Raw genomic sequence first — 13,241 nt, forward strand, 5'->3', positions numbered from 1 at the left:
ACTTATGGTTTTTTTTTGGAAAGTTGATTGTGTAGGATGGTTTTTCACTAAGGCAGACACATGAAGGAATGTTTTGCTGAAGCAGGCGCAGGTGAAAGGATGTTCTGCTAAAGCAATCACGTGAAAGGATTCTTCCCTAAGTGCCAGGGTGTTCATTAACCTTGCATTGTGTTATTGAGGTCCGTTTGTCATGACTCTATGAAGAGAAACACACCAAAAACCTTCTGGCGGTGTTCCGGTGGCTTCTTGCCACGGACTTAGGCTGATTGGCAGAGTGATGTCAGCTGATACAGACTCACATGGAATTTTGCTAAGACAGACTCACGTGGTGAGGCAAGACCCATTGAACATCAAGTGATGTTTGGAGGGAGTAGTAATAGAACCCGATGGACAGTCATGACAGGCTTGCGTAGCTAGCTTTGCGACAGTTTGTGTTGGTCTCGTGTCTTTGCTGAGAGAGGCACAGCCAAGAAGTTCACTTGGCATCCTTGCAGGTCCTTGGTCCCTCCTGCTGACTCATGCCGATTCAGGGGAGACCTGGCTGTCTCTGCCAGGTCTTGCCACTGCTGCCGATTTGTGTCTGCTATCCCAACATGACGGAACTGGCTTGCTGGTATATCCTTGAAGTGTTTGCAAGTGGACTGAGCTGCTGCCGCTGCCGACTCCTGTGAACTGAACTACAGATTTCCTGACAACGCAGGTGGGATTTGCTCCAAAGAACAATTTCTAAGCAGGTCCACTTCTCCTGTATCCTTAATAACCTTTCTTTTCTACTACCTCTGGTGGGTGGTGGGCTAGAAGGGAGGTTAAATTGTTTAAGAAGCCTTATTAAAAGTAAGTCTTTGAAAAATCTAAGCCTACAGGGCTCTACCCACTGAACCATCTCTCCAACCTCCTTAAGATATTTTTGGGCAGATATTTTGTCACAGCAGTGAGAAGAGTTACTAATGCAGTGCCAAGCTTGACCTCTGCCTTCGACACACATGTGCACACACACACGTACTCACACACATCTGTACGCACACCCCCTCACGTCCTCACCAGTACAACAGGCACATGCACACTCACCAAGACTGTGTCTTCCTGGTGGTCATTTTAGACCAACGCTTATGCTCTTTAAATATTGGTTTTTAAATCTTTGTCAGCTGAAGAATATTTTAATTAATTTCTTTAATTATGAAGTGTTTGGTTTTGGTAATATATCTACTGTCACTTATGAAAATCCTCAGGCTCCTGTTGTCTAATCCAGATCCTTTGTGACCATTTTCAATACGTCATTATCTCTTTGTGTGTGTGTGTGTGTGTGCACATGTATGTGAATAGATATAGTCACTTGTATATGATTGTGTGGAGGTCAGAGGTTGACTTGGGGTACTTTCCTCTCAATCTCCATTTATTTATTTATTTATTTATTTATTTCTGTGTGTACAGACGTGTATGGGTATATAAGTAGTGATGTTGGGTATCTCCTTCTAGCTTGTTTTACTGTCTTTCTTTCTTTCTTTCTTTCTTTCTTTCTTTCTTTCTTTCTTTTCTTCTTTATTATATATAAGTACACTGTAGCTATCTTCAGACACACCACAAGAAGGCGTCAGATATCATTACAGATGGTTGTGAGCCACCATGTGGTTGCTGGAATTTGAACTCAGGACCTCTGAAAGAGCAGTCAGTGCTCTTAACCTCTGAGCCATTTCTCCAGCCCCTCTTTCTTTCCCCTTTTTCTTCTTCCTTCCTTTCTCTCTCCCTCTCTCCCTCTGTCTGTCTGTCTCTCTCTCCCTCTCTGGTTTGGCTTTTATTTGGATTCTAAATACCCAAATAAAAGAGCCAAATTCCAGTCTTGGTGCCTGCACAGCAAGCACTTTGCCCCCTAAGCCATCCCTCTACTGTGGCCACCTTAAGTTTTGAAAGAGAGTTTCTTCAGTGAACGCAGAACTCATGTTTCAGCGAAACTGATTGACCGATGAGACCCAGGACCCTCCTGTCTCTGCCTTCGAACACCAAGGTTACAGTGTGTACCACATCTGCCCATATATCGGTGTTGAGGAGCCAAACATAGGCCTGATGTTTGCACATGAAGCACTTTATACATGTCGCCATTTACCTGGTCCTGTCCCATTATCTTTTTTTCCCAATTTTTTTATTAGATATTTTCTTCATTTACATTTCAAATGCTATCCCCAAAGCCCCCTATACCCATCACCACCCTGCTACCCAACCCACCCACTCCTGGTTTCTGGCCCTGGCATTCCCCTGTACTGGGGCATATAAAGTTTGCAAGGCCAAGGGGCCTCTCTTCCCATTCATGTTTTTTTTTTTAATTAAATTTTTCTTTTTAATTTTTTATATTTTTTCCCATTATCCTTTAAACCATTTCCCACTTTTTATTTCTTTTATGTGTAAAGCATTTTCTTATTTTTTCTATTTCTTTAAGGGATTTTTATAATTCTTCCCTTCTTGCTTTCATTAGAGATGTCTTTATTTCCAAAATAATTTTTCTTCTTATTTTAGATCTTTTCTTGATTCTTGTCACTTCATTTCTAGGTAATTCAAATTTTAACTTGCTTTCATAGCTAAGTGTGTGTTGAGGTCTGGTCTGTTGCTATGTATTGTAATGCTAAATATTGGCCCTGGCTGCCCCCAGAGATGAGGAGATGCTCATGTAGACCAACTGATGCTATGTAACCTTGCTCCCCAAGTTATCCCTGATTGGTGAATAAAGGTGCTTATATCCTATGGCAGAAGAGATGTAGGCAGAGTTTTGGTTCCTGGGCTTTGGGGCTGAGGTGGAGATCAAAAGGAGAGAAGAGAAGAAGGTGGAGAGAGGAAAAGACAACATGGGGTAGGTGAATCATGACAACATAGCCATGAGAGCTGGCCAGTTGGAGCTAAGAGCAGCCCAGACAAGACATGGCTAGTCATATCTCGAGGTTATTGTTAGGGAAGTAGACATAATAGTATAGAGGGTAGATATCTGCCCAGCACCAGTACTTGGAAGGGTTATTATAAATATACAGGTTTTGTGTCTTTTATCTGGGAGCTAAGTGATTCAAGGCACAGTAGAAACCCCCAATTAAAATATTTACATCAACAGTTGTGTTAGTTTATTTTTTACTTTTAAAATAGAAACTTATAGGACCCCCCCACCAAAAAACAGGACATTTTAGCATACTTTTATTGTGTATCAGTTACATATTGAATCTATGGGGTCTATTAGCTGTCACCATCTGTTTCTATTTTTCATGCTTTGATAGTTTCGTGGAAGTCCATAATGAATTTTAGTCATTTTCTTTCTGTTGTTTGTCTCTTGTGCTCGTGGCCATCAGATGGTGCAGTGTTGCACACTGCTCACTGATAGGCAAGCCTTCAGGTAGTTTGTCCTTTTTCAGTTTGTATCTTGTGAGAATAATGTGCCATGCCACAGTGCAACATCTCAAACCCTACCTCCTCTTTTCCTGTTCTCTGCATTCTGTTCTGACCTTCAGATCCTGAGGTAGGGCCCGAGTTCTCTACTGAATCTGAGGTAGCTCTCTGACTGACGTAACCAATGGAACGTGGAGAAAATGATATCCTGGGTGGCTGTCAGGGCTCTGGCATCATGTGATGAGGATACCAAGCTATTCAACCAGGTCGAAGCCAGAGCGCAGTGACAGTTTCAGCTGAGATCCCAGGCAACCGTCCTATGAAGGAGGACCCTGAATGTCTCTCCAGTCAAACCTCCTGATGACTTCAGGCTACTCTGTAAGAGGTGGTGAACAATAGTTGTTTTAAAGTTACAAAGTACAAACTACAAATTATCGGTTGAGGTTTTGAAGAAGCAATAGATAATCAAATACAAGATTCGTTTCAGCTGTTGTCTCCTTTTGACTTTGCTATCGAGTTGGTTCTTGGCTTGGGTGTGGGAATTTGTAGAGTCTCTACAGCAATGTCCTCCTCCCAGCCCTTCCCAGAATCCACTCTCACATGAGATTATAGGATAGACCTCATTTAGGATAGACCTCAGGCAGGGCTGTGGAGCCACCAAGGAGTGTAATTCAGAACCAGAACAGAACACGTGTCCTTTAGAGCTTCTCCCCATGAACGCTGGCCTTCTGACCAACTCTGTATGAAAATAGTCTCCTCCTCTTCATATCCTGCCCCGCCGCCCAAGTTTATGCTTACATTGTATAAATCTAATAATTTACATATTTGAAAATGTTTTCCAGGCTGTTGTATCTAAAAAAGCAAGTGAGTCATGCAAGTGTTTCAGTCGAGGTAATTGTATACCTCAATCCATCCATTCATACAAAAATATATTTACTGAGGACTTATGATGACCCAAGAATTGTCCCTGCCATTAGGGGCATTGTGGTATTGTGTGTACTTCACTTAACAAAACAAGCATCCTTACCCTTGGGGAAATTAAAGCCTGGTGCTGTATATTATATCATTGAAGCGTTTATTTAGTGGTATGCGATTGTTACTTGAGTATGCTCCTGAATAGGTGCCAAACCCACTTCCAGAAGCCTCAGCCAACTTCAGCACACTCCTCAGAAAGACTCTAGCAAGCAGCGTTTTCATTTCGGTTCTGGTGATGGAGTAGATGCTCTTTGGCAACACTTCTCTGGATGCGATCCACCTGGTTAGCATTCCTCTAATCCAGTTCTGATTTCAAAAATTACTAAAATGTGCTAAGTAGTTTCAGGGGATAATGGAGTATTATTTTGTTGTTGTTGTTAAAAATAAAAGTTACCGAAGGGAGGCACTTTAACATTTCCTGTTCACATGGAATTTGTGTGCGAATGGCACTTCCTTAGATCAGTAAGAATTTGCAGTCTTTGTGTATAGATGGGGTAAGGGGTGTTTAGTAGAGACTGTTACAAGAGGAAGAGAAGAAATACAAGGTCATATTCTCAACACTAACAACTTAGGAAAATGTAGACTTTTAGTAGCTTCCCTCATATACCACCTGGAAATAAGCACCAGCAGGAAGGTCTCTACCCGCCTCTGACTCGCCTTTCCCATCCCTGGGTCTTCTGGGATCTGTTAGTGGGCGGGAGACATGGTCATTGTTTATAATGCTCACAAGCCTGCATGGATGCGAAAGACATATATTTAGAAAGCAAAATAAAGCTTTAGGAAGATCTTCAATTTAATGGAAACTAGTCTAGTCATTTGAGAACCACAAGAGCTTTTTAGAGAAGGCCCACTTCTGCCAGCTGGAGGAAGTGTGGGTGTATGGGGTCCCGGTGACACCTGTGATGTCAGTCACCCCGAGCCTGAGGCTCATTGGCTCTGAGGAGCTGCAGCAGAGTTTAAATTCTGCACTGTCAGACAAGCCTTCTGAGCAGCAGCTGGAGAGTGACTTCTCTGAGATCCCTCTTCGAGAACTTCGCTGAGGTTTTGACCTTGTGGGAAAAAGACCTTGGGAGCCAGAGAGGGTAAGGCCATTCCATCATTTAATTCTTAAAATGACTTTAGCTTTGGAGTTTAAAAATATGAAATATGAACATGTTACAAGGCATTGATTTCCAGAGGAAGATGGGGAGAGCTAAGTTTGAGTAAAACCTATTCTTATTTTTGTGTTTTGGGGTCACTGTCACAATAGCCAATGACACTGATATTAAAAATGACATGGTAAGTCAAAAGAGCCAGGTGTTTGCCTGGTGATGCCTTAATTAGATCTCTGTCTAATTATTTTGAAAGAGAACATTTACTAAATAGGAGGCTGATGGGAAAATCCTGTTAGAGTTTAGCTTTCATTAATAAAACACAAATTTTATCTGTAGGCTTCTTGGAGGTGGTGATGCGAAAGCATCTAAAACAGTGTAGCAAGTGTTTCAAAACGCAGTCAGGTAACTGAATGCCTCTCAGCCTGGCTTGTTCAGAGAATACGGTGGCCATTATGAATTGTGTATACAACTGAAAGGTGATCATGACAGTGTGACTTTGGGTAGCTGGATCCTCATGGTAGTATAGTGTTTTGCATGCAGATGGACTCCAATAAATGCTGAGTGGGATTACCTGTTAGGTAGGACATACACACACTACACACACATACACATACGCATACATACATATGTACGTACATACATACAAATAAACATACACATACATTAGGTAGGACACACACACACACATGCTACACACACATACCACACACTACATCACACACACATACACACACACATACCACACATACATACATACACATAGATGGGCACACACATACATTAGGTAGGAGACACACATACATACACATACCACACACACATGCCACACACACACACATACACACCTTGTACCACACACACATATACATTAGGTAGGACATACACACACACCTATACACAGATACATTAGGTAGGACACACACACACATAGACACCTACATTACATAGGACACACATATACATTAGGTAGGAGACACATAAATACTACACACACATACACACACTCCCACCAGACATGATTTTACTCTACATTACTTTACTTCATCAGTAGCTGGAGTATCTATCCTTCTGTCAGAGAGTGGTCAGGCCATGTGTCCTACGAAGTTCAGAAGACACCGAAGGGAGAAAGTGAATTGTCCTCTTTGAGACCAAAGACTCTTGGTTTCCTCAGGTTTCCGTTTGACTGACACTCTTGTGGCCTGCCTCTATTTAACCCTGTTGATTAAACACATGAGAACAAAGAATTTTCTACAGATCCTTTAGTCTGTTTACTGTTCACCAAATGGTGATGTGGACCAGGGTGTCTCAGATGTTTAGAGGTTTCTACAACCTGTATTTGGGGCACTTTGTGATTATCCTGCTGTGGAGGAAGGAGTATAATACTTGGGTTGGTAGCAATTGTCCTAGAGACACTCACAATTACTGGAAAGATGGGAAAGCTTTCTTTGTTCATTTAGTTCTCTGAATTCTAGTAGAGTTTGTATTCTGAACAAGTTGCACTTTATTTTCAAAGAGTAATGGTGAAGAAATTAAAACAATTGCTGATTAGCTGATTATAGTAATAACACTATCATTTATTATTTTTATAGGGTAAGTATTATATCTCAACACTTAGAACAGTCCCTAACATATTGGATGTTCTCAATAAATAATTATTAGTGACTCATAAATGAATATGTTGTTCATTATTATTTTCAAGGTTGACAATTATATATATATATATATATATATATATATATATATATATATATATACCTTACGAGTGAAACTTAGCTTTGAGGAGATGCTAAAACAAGTTTCTTACTTAACATAGAGTTTTGAACAAATTTGGAAACACAGCCCTTTCCAGATTCTGACAATTTAGATCTTTTTCAATTCCAGGTTAGCCACCCAGAAGGGCTGGATGTCTCTAGGGCAGTGACTTCTGAACAGTCATGATTCAAGTCATGGCTGTTGAGTTCCATCACTTGGATGCTCTTATAAAACAACCACATATCAAAGGTAGAAATTCTATAATCAGTTATGGGAGGAGAGCTTGTGGCTCTGGCTTCATGGTATGTAGGCCTGGAGCTACCTTGTTAGCCTGATAATCAGAATTCTGAGCTGATTTCTGCTTCTAATCTTTCTTGAAGAGTAGCTAAAAAGTTTACAAAAGTTTGGTAATTTCATTTGGAAATATTCTTCACAAAAACATCAATATCACAACAAAAATACTAAATGAAAACCCAACATAGGCTTTAGGGTGTGACTTTGTTCGGTGGGGCTATATTCTCTGGGAGCCGACATCAACTCTCTTGTGACGCTAGGTTGTCTTGGTTTGGCCTCCTTGTCTTCTATTTGGGAAATTACTGTTTTAGGTTGGGATGTAAATGGTATTTCTAGAAGCCTGAGCACGTTAGGTCATCTTCCTTACTCTGCTCCCTATTCTACTCCTGAGAAACTTGAGCAATGACATCATACACCTCCTGGTGGAAAACCCAGAACCTTTATTGGTTTACAGTAACTGCTTATTTTATCTCCACACTTTTCAGTTATTAGGTAGTAGAGAAATTAAAGAAAATGCAAGAGAACTGAGGCATCACTGGTGTTTTCTGGGGGATGTTTCGTAGAGTTATGAAGTTACACCTCTACTCAAACTGTAAAAATCAGGAAATTGTAAAATGCAGGAAATCTGCACAACTTTCCTTTTGCCCATAAACCAAAGTGGCTGATATGTAGTTATTTTGAGAAAATTGCACCTGGGAATTTTTTTTTAACCTTTTAAAAAGAATGAATCTAAGAACTTAAAAACTGTTTGGTTGTGAGAAGCAGCATCTGTTGAATCAGACTTATTTTAGCTACAGTTGCATGTCGTTTAATATGGTCTTCCCAGTTGATATTATGGAAAGAACTTAAAAATAAATCAATATAATATGAAAGCTACTTATTGTAGCCTGTTAAATGATAGTAAAGAAAATATTTTGAAAGATTCCCAAGTGGTCCTAGTAGATATCCCGTGTTGCAAACCTGTGGCTTACATGTATTTTCACTATCTGTTGCGCATTTCCATAGAAACAAAGAAACTGATGAGTACGGAATCGGAACTGAACTTGCAGAATTTCTTAAAGCACGTGGAGTTCAATCAAGTGCGCCTGTTAGAGCAGCTGTGAGGGTTTACCCGAGTAGGGAAATTATTTCCCATCAGACCATTTTGATAGCTTTTTTTTTTTTTTTTTTTTAATATCAGCATTGGGTTGAGATAAAGAACTGGTTATTTTTGAAACTACTGGCTCACAAAGTTTGGAACAAAGCAACCTCCCAGAGGAGTACAGCTTGATGTAGCCTGTTCCCCTTGGTGTGACTCACAAGTGTTTCCCTAACCTCTAATCTTCTCTGGGTCCTCCGGTGCCGTGAATGACACTTGAGAGAATTTAGCGCAATCATGTATAATGTATGGCTGAATGCATCACGGTAGGCATTAAGAGCTTTCTGAGGCTATAATATGAAGCCTGCCACAGCATGTGGCTTGAAGATCAAAACGAAAAAAAGTGCAAAACCAAGTTATTTTTGTCTAGACTTTATTATATAGCTATAAAAATGACTGAAGACACACACGCACACACACACACACATGTGCACACACAGGGGTTAGTATTAGGAGAATAAAATGTTAGGTTGCTCTGTAATACTGGCAATGTGTCTGTCCTCTTTTCTTTAACCCCTTTCTTTTTTCAGCTTCTGAGTGGGTGAAGAGATACCTGTAGGCCTCCTCTTTAAGATTTCGTTTCTCAGGAGTGATGTTTCTCTTGACTTTTTGAACAGCTTTAGGAAGTATAATTTACATGGCACTTTCCTATGCGAAGCATCCAGTGGAGTGGTTTTTGCACACTCACTGGTGTGAACAACATTTACCACAATCCCTTGATATCTTGATCACCTACAAAAGACATCTGCACCTCCACCCTCACTTCTCAGCCCCTGCCCCCTGTAACTCCAAGCCCTGAAAATCACAGATCTGCTTCCTGTCTCTAAAGACTTGCACATTCTGAACAACGTATAGAAATTAAGCCGTACAACTGAGGTCTTTTATACCTGGCTTCTTTTTAACCTGTCTGATGCTGACACGGCTCCTCTCCTTTGTGTCATCTCTTGGCATTTTGTTCTAGTTTTATGGCTGGATGCTATTCCATCCTACAAATGCAGTCTATATTCTTCGCTCTTTCACCCACATGTTCAGGTGAACATATTTATGTTTTTTTAATTAAAAATGTAAAAATGAAAGCATCCTGATTACTGTATCATGAAGTGAAACATCTATGACTTTCATTACAGGTAGAGGAATCACATCCCAATATGAAGACTGTCATTCTCCTTGTGTTCCTTTGGGGGCTGTCCTGTGCTCTCCCAGTAAGTATAATGATAGAGATAATATCCCTCTTATACCTAAAATACCACCATCTTTAACAACGATGGACCAGGTGGCTCTGTATGTTTCAGTAAGATGAGAATCATAGCCTCTTGTTTAGGAAGTTGTTTCTTTAAACACAGCCAAGTTATTTCTTATTCTGCCCAACTTTGTTCACCCAACTATGTTTCTTTTCTTCCCTGAGTTGCAAAATCAGCATTAATCAGGACTCTGTTAGAAATTCATATTCTTGAATCCTACCTCAGATCCGCTGCCCAGATTCTCTAGGAGCAGATACAGAAAGCTGAGTTGTTGCAAGACCTCTGGGTGATCTTATTATAGGATAAAGGTCGACTATTACTGCTCCCCAGTATGTGGGGGCTTGAAAAGTGCTGCCTTCAGAATTTCCCTGTGGGTTTATTGTGTGTGTTCTGTTTTCTAGGTTGCCAGATACCAAAATACTGAATCTGAAAGCTCCGAAGAGAGGACGGTGGGTAGAGATAAGACATTCTGGAATACTTTAATTTTAATATGTGATTAGTATAACCTAGTTGGCATGATGGCAAATCATGACCATGATAAGTAAGTTAAGAGCATATAAATGCCTAAGCTGTAGGTAGTATGAACTTTGATTCTTAGTTCATAGAAGAAAATAATTTTCCAATTCCTATGTGGTGTAATTCGATGAGGAAACCTTTTCTGGTTTTGTTCTTATAGTGATGTGTACCATGGTGCAGGGAGATGACTAACAATGGCCCAGCTGTTCTTGAGAGATCAGAACTTGAAGTCTGTGTACACAGGAGGTGTCTATTAGGCAAGGATACCTAATAGGGTACCAGGTAGTCCTTGTCATGATGGTGACGTTTACTGAGTGCTGAACTCTTTTTTTTTTTTTTTTTTTTTTTTTTTTTTTTTTTTTTTTTTTTTTTTTTTGGTGTTTTGAGACAGGGTTTCTCTCTGTAGCCCTGGAACTCACTCTGTAGACCAGGCTGGCCTTGGACTCAGAAATCCTCCTGCCTCTGCCTCCCAAATGCTATGATTAAAGGTGTGTGCCACCATTGCCCGGCTATGAACTCTTTATTACTCTATAGTAGCTACCAACTGAGGGGCATTCAAGGATCACTGTCAGATAGAGTTCTGAGTATTTTGTATGTGTCCTATTTCTCATTTTCCTATCAACACAATAGATTAGACATATTTTATTCCTTTACTCAACAGAAATGGAGGCACAGAGATTAATTCAGTCTGTCCAGGCTATCTGCTTAATATATGTTAGGGGCTGACTTCAAACTTATGATGCTGTGGCAGAAAGGTGTACATTTTTACTCAGTGTAATAGGTCCCTCCCAGAGGGGAGCCAGGGCCAGGCAGTCTTCAATTCTTAAGACTGGAGCTAGAGGTGAAGGCTAAGCCAGAACACTATGTTCACTGTCTTGTTTCCTGTTGCCTTATCCATATGGTGCAGTACAGGGACCCATTTCTCTTGGTACTTAGCAAACAAAGTCAGAAGCCCGGAATTGAGTCCTGTCCTGCCTTAGGTGAACAATAGACCTCGCAGAATGTATTGTGATCTTTTGTCCTCTGTCTGGCTAATTTAAAAGCATTCACTGTAGATCTCTCTCATTTAAGAGAGATCTTATGTTTCTCATAAGAAAAACACCAATGTTTCCTCTCTTCTGACTGTTAATTCCAAATGATGGTTAGCCAGAGTAGGTCTCCGTTGTGTCTGCTTTCTGTATCTTGGAGCATAGACAAATACATGGTTGCATCTCCTTTCTCTGAGATACCCTAGACTAGCACCATTGAGAGGCAGGCGGAAGACTTGCCAGTAGCAACTGTTCCCTTTTCTATTGAGTGCACTGAGCATGTCACATGGTTTAAGGAGAAGAGTGGAGACGGTGGGGTAGGGGGACAGAGCAGAATCTGCTTAGCAATTATGAGCAAATGCTCATAAATATGTTTATCATGGGACTAGGAAAGTGAAAGAAATCACAACTACGGTTGTAGCGGCTACATTTAACATCTGCCTTCGATGTTGGTGTCCTCTGCTGACCCCACAGGACTTAATTCCTTTCTCGATTCAACTTTGTCTATGCTTGAGTTTTGTAAAGTGGAAATACTCAAAAGCGAATCAGTTCTTTGATGTATATCACACTGAACGATACCAACGATAGTCACATGCCATTGGCTAAATCTACTCTCACAGCCACCTTGTATCATCACACAGTTCGTGGTACTTTTCTTAGTGTGTGAATAAGAATCTGGAGGTCAGGAGAGGTGAGCTGCCCACCCTTTCCTATGTATACAAGCAGCCAATCCAGAGTACCTGAGCCTTCAGGGTTTCATGGGCATAGGACTGTCTTGCTAACACCAAAACAGCTGTTTTTAATGTCAAAACTGGAAAGCCATCAGTTAGTTGAGACTTAGCTCTGGATTCTGAGTCCCAGTGTTATCTTGTATTATATATTCTTTTGCTTGTAGGAGTATATGTCTGTCTGTCTATCTATCTATCTATCTATCTATCTATCTATCTATCTATCTATCTATAGATATATGGATGTTAGGTTAAAGTGTCAGAAATATAGTAATCTATGTCTATTTCAACATATTTCAGGTTATTACTTATTTTACCTTAGATTTTAGATATTTTATCATGAAAGAATGATACCCCTCCCTCAAACTCAGGAATCACCTGAAGTTATTCCACACATTTGCAGCTACCTAACCTACCCCTGAAGACTAACTCTCTCTCCTTCCTTCTACACAGGGTGATTTGACTGGGTCACCACCACCACCACCCACGGTAAGTATCGCATTTGTTTTTGTCAAAAATGGCTCATAAAGTGACTTTAGTTTTCTTTTCCCTTTTACCATCCTGAAACTAGTAAATATAAATGTTGAGCGAATGATGAGTATCATATTTTTCCTTGGGAATGGCAAGAAGGAAGACAAACATTTTTCTTTTCCCTTTCAGATCAGTGAGTCATCAGAAGAAAGTCAAGCTAGCCCGGAGGGACAGGTAATTAGACACACTTCCTCAGCTTCTCCGTCTGCTTGGGACCTGGACGGAAGTGACAGGAGATTAAATTACCTGGCGACAGTTCTAAATATAATATTTTCTAACCATTGGTTATGCAGGATAAACAGTTCCATAAAATAAAAAGGGAAAAGGGGGTGAAGAAAATTCAAATGTGGACACACTGTTCATTCCATTTTTATCATCTGAGACACTGTGTCCCTAAATGTCCCTCTTAGTTGAAAAAAAGAAAAGACAAAACAAGGGGGGAAAACAACTAACACACACACACACTCACAGACACACACACACACACTCACACACACACACACACACTCACACTCACACACACACACAGACACTCACACACACACACACACTCACACACACTCACACACACACACACACACTCA

At 40.5% G+C, this 13,241-nt stretch overlaps 1 protein-coding gene across 2 annotated transcripts in view; it reads left to right on the forward strand.

Moving 5' to 3' along the window:
• The first annotated feature begins 366 nt into the window (after positions 1 to 366).
• The window catches only part of Dmp1 (dentin matrix acidic phosphoprotein 1), a 16,638-nt gene continuing 3,763 nt past the window's right edge, over positions 367 to 13,241 (forward strand). Inside the window, exons 1-5 of one of the 2 annotated variants that reach the window (XM_029477882.1) lie at positions 367 to 700; positions 9,741 to 9,815; positions 10,256 to 10,303; positions 12,580 to 12,615; positions 12,787 to 12,831. In XM_029477882.1, coding sequence (XP_029333742.1) covers positions 9,762 to 9,815; positions 10,256 to 10,303; positions 12,580 to 12,615; positions 12,787 to 12,831 — 183 coding nt within the window. In that variant the 5' untranslated portion in view covers positions 367 to 700; positions 9,741 to 9,761. Of the gene's footprint in view, positions 701 to 5,321; positions 5,418 to 9,740; positions 9,816 to 10,255; positions 10,304 to 12,579; positions 12,616 to 12,786; positions 12,832 to 13,241 lie in introns of those variants that run through there. The other variant, XM_021163789.1, reaches the window with a different exon arrangement.

Source organism: Mus caroli, chromosome 5 (genome assembly GCF_900094665.2).
Source record: "Mus caroli chromosome 5, CAROLI_EIJ_v1.1, whole genome shotgun sequence".
Taxonomy (NCBI): Eukaryota; Metazoa; Chordata; class Mammalia; order Rodentia; family Muridae; genus Mus; species Mus caroli.